The 6,617-nt window shown below is 34.3% G+C and overlaps 1 protein-coding gene across 1 annotated transcript; it reads left to right on the top strand.

The window, feature by feature from the left end:
• Positions 1-1,269: 1,269 nt before the first annotated feature.
• LOAG_09811 (DNA topoisomerase I) lies at positions 1,270-6,102 on the top strand (the record flags this gene model as incomplete). Its single annotated transcript, XM_003145338.1, has 15 exons — positions 1,270-1,331; positions 1,672-1,849; positions 2,072-2,283; positions 2,652-2,772; positions 2,852-2,968; positions 3,061-3,195; positions 3,267-3,442; positions 3,767-3,911; positions 4,074-4,217; positions 4,286-4,398; positions 4,565-4,706; positions 5,106-5,220; positions 5,450-5,613; positions 5,711-5,818; positions 5,929-6,102. The coding sequence occupies 15 exons, from the start codon at positions 1,270-1,272 to the stop codon at positions 6,100-6,102; spliced, it is 2,106 nt and encodes a 701-aa protein (XP_003145386.1).
• Positions 6,103-6,617: the final 515 nt, after the last annotated feature.

Below are 6,617 nucleotides of genomic sequence, written 5' to 3'. Positions count from 1 at the left end.
CCGTGAATTGAGGATGTTGATTCTTGTGGGTTATGTATAATTCCGAGAATTCATCGATTTTTGTCAGCCATGTATAGTTCTCGGTTTATTGATCGACTTTACTGCCTTTTCTACCAGAGCTGTTTGTGAGAAATGGCTCCGTTTTCATGTGAAATATTATTGTTATTCATGAAATTTCAAAAACTTTTTGCTCCTTCCGAGGAAATTGCCATATTCCATATTCTCGCTTTTCTCCAGTGCATGGGAGGTTTTGTGGCAGATGGAAATTTGACTTTGATGATGATAGAAGTGTTTAGTTTTGTCCAGTTAGTGGTCAGTAGAAAATTTAGATTGCAGGAGAGGAAAAGTTCCGGAAAACCACTTGCAAATTAGGCAAAAATTCGTGGGTCGCTCGTTTCATCTTTCCGTAATTTTCTTGACATGTCCACCAAAATAGTAAGACAAAAGAATGAAAGGAAACACAAGATGATAACTTGAAATGAATCCGATCTGGAGCTCGAGCTTATGGTACTGATAGTCAAACAGAATTCTTTCATGAGGTGACTGTTTAGGGATAGTTTCGATTCGTCTTTTGCTTTAACCGATGAGGGAAGCGCATTTTGGAAAGGTTCTTAAATAATCAATTTAGGCGCTTCTGTCAGTTATATGAAGGCGCTTCGCACCAATTAAAAAAACTGTTGAACAGAATTGAGAAACAAAAAGAAATCAAATCCTATGTGGCAAAGGTCATTGAATATTATGAGGTAAAGGGTAAAGAAGTGATATGCAAAGTGGTAGAAATATCAATTCTAGTCTATTAATAGTTTTCTGATTTGCTTAAAGATTTTTTTCTGTTTTCCTTTGTAAATTTAATTACATTGTTACTTTTACTGAAATATTGAAGTATTGATGTGATTAGTAAGGGAACTATTAGCAGCGCATTGAATTACTTCATTCATTTAGATCGCGTAATCGAGCGTTTAAAAAAAAAAAAAAAGAAAAAAGAAAATGTGAGAGGGAAAGACAACGAGGAAAATAGAAATAGTGGAAATCTCAGATTATTTTTGGAAGGATTTCAATTTCTGGCCTTTACAGATCTCCGCAATAATGTTTGTGACATGTGAAGCGATAAAAGCGATAAAGGCAATCGCTCGTCATCTGCGCTTTTGAGAGATCTGAGAGAATTTAATCTACGGTTTTACGTGAAAAAATGTTCTCCAGCTCGTTGCATACATATTGACGATTTTGTTTGAAATCATGAGTAATGATTATTTATGAAATGTTTCAGCAATGGCCGCAATCGCATCTGCAGTGCAAAATTCAAATTCAAGTGCTTATTCAAATGGTGAAAGGTTAGTATTTCCTCAGATGTTTACTCCTGTAAATTTGACTTTTCAACATAGTAAAATTAATCATCTGCTCTTGAAAGCGTGATTAAATGCTAAGAAAATGAACACTGATTAGATAAAACACTTTGCATCCTGTGATAATTAGCAATTATAAATTCAGAAGTGAATCTAGCTCAGACTGGAATAATTTCAAGTATAGATTGGGAAACAGTTGATATGCTTCGGAAGAAGAAAAAGCAACGAATTATTAATAATTCTTGTTTTATATCAGTTTTGATTCTCGTCAATGACCTTTTTTATCATCACTTAGATTTTTTTCGATTTCTTTTTTTTTTTTTTCTAGAAGAACGTTCAATGAATCGAAAAAGGAGGATATGTCCGATGACGACGATATTCCATTGTCGCGGAAAGCACGAATGATTGTCGATGACGACGATATACCCCTTGCTAAGAAATTGAAAACCATGAAAAATACACATAGTGATGATGATGATGATGTGCCGCTGTCACAAAAGGCTAAAGTTGTTATTTTTCTATTTCTTATTTTCCATTTCTTTTATATAGTCAAATACTTCCCTTGTAGTACATTCTTTTTGTGATGGAAGCCATTAAGCATTATTCCTTATAACTTTTTTTTGCTGGTCTGCTGTCTTTTTTGAGGATGCTTCTGAGCTTTTGATACTGCTGAACGAAAAAGTATATGGAGAAGTATGCTTCGTATCGTGATAGTTGCCAATTTCCAGCCACAGAAAGGGCTATCCGAGGAGGCGGTGGCTGATGCATCGAGCAGTCGAGTGAAAAAGTCACCGTTGCTGTCATCCACTCCTTCATCGGCAAGAAAAGTGATTAAAGCAGAATTGGAAAGCGATGATGATGTACCATTGAGCGTGCGAGCTGCCACATTGACCAAGAAAAGGAAAAAAGTGAATCAGACGATGAAGATTATAAACTGGAGGTTAGCTGTAGTCTAAAATTTTTCTTGTACTCATATACATTTTGAACTTAAATACTATGAATTTATTCAATGTTGTTTAATTTGTTCAGTTAATTACAGAAGAAAAAAGTGAAACGGAAAAATTCAAATGAAAGGAAAAAACTTCAACATCGAATTCTGAGCAAATTCATATAAAAAATGAAAAAACCAACGGCATTACATCAAATAAGCGGAAAAGACGCGAGGAAGAAGAGGAGGAAGTTTGGAAATGGTTCTTTTCTTACCATTTGAATTAAGATGCCTTAGATTCATTATGAATGTTGCAATTTTGTGAATGATAAAATAGTTCCGCTGTTCGAAACTGGCCTGCAACATTATTTTTTTCCCAGGTGGGAAGAAGAAAAGAAGCCGAGTGGCATCAAATGGTATAGTCTGTCCCACAAAGGGCCCATTTTTGCCCCGCCATACGTACCACTTCCTGAATCTGTTCACTTCAAATACGATGGGAAGGTATGTGATGGTCGCTTGCTGCTTGTTTTTAAATAGTGGTTTCAAGTTAAAATTCTGCTGTATACGTGACTTATTGCAGGTGATGAAATTGACACCACTGACAGAGGAAGTTGCGTCTTTCTACGCAAAGATATTGGAACATGAATATACAACAAAGGAAACTTTCAATAAAAATTTCTTTATGGACTGGAGGAAGGTTTGCACTTTAGTTGTTTAATGCAGTGTATAAAGCTGGCAGATATTTCTTCACATTTTGAATCTTTTAAAGTATGTTACCACTTATTTCAGGTGATGACTCCCGCAGAGCGCGAAAAGATCACCGATTTAACGAAATGTGATTTCCGGGAAATGCATGCTCATTATGTTCAGCTGAGAGAAGAGCGAAGGTCCTTGAGTAAGGAAGATAAACAAAAAATTAAAGAGGTTTGGTTTTAAAAAAAATAGAAGAAATGATTCCCTAGTCAGAGAGGTTACAGCACTATTTTTGTTTTGAGGCTAAACAAGAGGAAGCTAAAATGTATGGTGTCGCATATATTGATGGACATAAACAAAAAATAGGAAACTTTCGAATTGAACCACCGGACTTGTTTCGAGGACGTGGTGGTCATCCTAAAATGGGTCGTTTAAAGAGACGAATTAATCCCGAAGATGTGATTATTAACTGTTCAAAGTAACTTTTTTGAATTCCATGAAATTCATCGGTGTTTTGGTGTAAATCTTTTTTCTCTTCACTTTTTACCATGTGCAACCGGTCAGCTCACTGCTTTATACATTATGGTTTATTTATTGTGACTGGAAATATAAACTTTAATGTTATTAGGTTTCGAAGCATAGTAACTCTATTTTATGTTTTTTTTAGATACATTTTATGAACCTTATTAACTCTGTGTTATAATCTTATGTAAGGTGTAAGAAATATTTTTAAAAATGTTACCATTTATGGCTGACCTTCAACTCACAGTATTGCAGTGTTTGGATATCGATTATGTTATAGGGATTCAGAAATACCAAAACCACCTGAAGGCCATCGCTGGAAAGAAGTGCGTCATGATAATACAGTGACATGGCTGTGTTCATGGACCGATAATATTTTAGGTTCCATCAAATACATTATGCTTAATCCATCGTCGAAAATCAAGGTAATATTTGGTGATCTTGTCGAAAATTCTATTAGAACTTTGTAACACACTTTTACCACTGAACAAAAGAAGATAATGGTAATTAATTCTTTAGGGATAACAAAACTTATTTTTCGTGAAAATTGCGGGACACTTCATGGCGAACCAATATTCAATTTTCAGGGTGAAAAAGATTACGAAAAATTTGAAACTGCAAGACGATTAAAAGATGTTGTTGAAAATATCCGGGAAAATTATACGAAAGATTTGAAAAGTAAGGAGATGCGCGTGCGACAACGAGCAGTGGCACTTTATTTTATTGATAAGGCAAGTAATTCTTTCAATATTCCATATTCAGTACGGTTTCTTTTTCTGCTTGTAAAAACAAATTTTAGTTAGCACTTCGTGCTGGTAATGAAAAAGATGTTGATGAAGCAGCAGACACCGTTGGTTGTTGTTCACTGCGATGCGAACACATTCAGCTTCATGAAAAGTTGGACGACAATGAGTAGGTTATCTTGTCAACCATCTATCTTCCTCATAGTGTTAAAAAAGAAGAGGTGCAAAGATTGTGAATATCTGAATATAACTTACCAACAGGCTTACTGTACTTATAAAGTTTTAGTATATTCCCGTTAATAAAAATCTCTAGAAGGTTGGATGGTTATTTGCAGTTATGTGGTTGAATTTGACTTTCTTGGTAAAGACAGTATCCGGTATTACAACAAAGTTCCGGTAGAGAAGCGAGTTTTTAAAAATTTGAAACTTTTTATGGAAAATAAAAGCGGTAACGATGATCTCTTCGATCGTCTTGATGTAAGTTTCCTCGAAAATATTCATTTTATCCGTGCCGAGGTAGCTACAATGACATGATTTCTTTTTTCTTCGTTTAACCCATTTAATCCCAGATTTTGTTATCGATTATTGTGGAGAGATCAAGCATTTATCATTCCAGATTGATAATGCATACAATTATTTATGAAAATTTTGGAAAAACTTTTATTATTTCACCAGTTATTACTTCAGTCAAGCTGGCCCTTGATTTACCGCTATTTGATGTAATTAATGGTGCATTTGCCAATCACTATTAAGAACTTCTAAAACTTACTTTAACTGACTGTCAGTTTCCCTAAATAGTAAAAGAGTAATAATTAATAATAATTCATTTCAACTTCATCTTTCTGATTTTTATACTCCATCAAACTTGTGTTACAGACTGCATCGCTGAATAAATATTTACAAAGCTTGATGCCAGGTTTGACCGCCAAAGTTTTTCGTACATATAATGCATCGATTACTCTACAACAACAACTGGAGAAATTGACCAAAGGTCAGTCATTTTTCAAAGTGAACATCACTCATAAATAATGATGTAGAGAATTGTTTTTGCAAATAAATCTGATTTTGTTTCCCTCTCTTGGTGCTTTCTCGACTCCAGGTGACCTTTTTTCTTAATGGTATGGATATGCGGAGGTGACTTAATGGATCTCAAAAGGATTACATCACCTCGCGTTTACTTAGATTACATCACCTCGCGTTTACTTAATAAGTTTTTGTAGACGATTCTACAGTACCTGAGCTACTACTCTGTTACAATAGAGCGAATCGTCAGGTTGCAATTTTATGTAATCACCAACGTGCTGTGCCAAAAAGTCATGAAAAAAGTATGGAAAATTTGAAAGTGAAAATAAAGACGAAGAAAGCAGAACTGAAAGAAGCTAAGGTTAAATTTCACATGGTTTTCATTTTGAATTCGATCACAGAATCTATTTTGCACTTATGGATTTTTTTCCTTTAATATGTTGAGTATTCATTTTTAGGAAGAACTAGAAAAAGCACGTGGTGATGTAGCCAAACAACGTGCATCCAAGCGTGTTGATCGAATCAAAGAACAATTGAGGAAATTAAAAATTCAGCGAACGGATAAGGTAAATTCTCGGGGAAGGATCTAAGGTTGTAACATTAAACAGAGATGAAGGCTGGATTTGTGATGGATAACTGGGATATCAGAACATAACTAGAACCGTTGTAATTTTAGGATGAAAATAAGCAAATTGCTCTGTCTACATCAAAATTGAATTATTTGGATCCGCGGATATCAGTTGCTTGGTGTAAAAAGTATGAAGTACCAATTGAAAAAATTTTCAACAAAACGCAACGTGAAAAATTCCGTTGGGCAATTGACATGGCCGACGAAGATTATGTTTTCTAATTCCACTTCATTCCGTTTTTGTTGTTGCAGCTTTATTATTTTTGTCTAAATTCGTTGAAAATTAGAAATCGTTCTAGAATAAATCTGATCTCAGAAAAACGTTTTAATGCAGTTTACATATTCTATTGTCGCTTGTTGACTTCCTGAAATCCATAGAATTTTCAACGCAGAAAAAGGCGTCCATAAGGTATTTGCTATAGCCTTTTCATGGAAATGATTTTGCATATGATATGGATATTTTTCTAATTTTCATTCCTGTTTTTCGAGAAATTATTTTTCGTTTATGTCATTAATTGGAATTAATTGAATTCGTTCTAATTCTAATTTTAGTTAATGTTATTTAACCTATATAATTTTGGTGTATGAATTGTCTTGCAAGAGATTACTGTTAAAAAAATGTTAAATAGAACATGATCTGATAATTTCTTAGGAAGAAATAGGAACTCGGCGTCATTACTTGCTAGGAGCTAGCAAAAATCTTTTTTCTTTTTTCCATAAAGGGCCTCTTTGATTCT

This window comes from Loa loa (assembly GCF_000183805.2).
Source record: "Loa loa unplaced genomic scaffold supercont3.98, whole genome shotgun sequence".
NCBI classification, from domain to species: Eukaryota; Metazoa; Nematoda; class Chromadorea; order Rhabditida; family Onchocercidae; genus Loa; species Loa loa.
The sequence above is the reverse complement of the archived record's forward strand: the minus strand, read 5'-3'. Positions and strand labels throughout refer to the sequence as shown.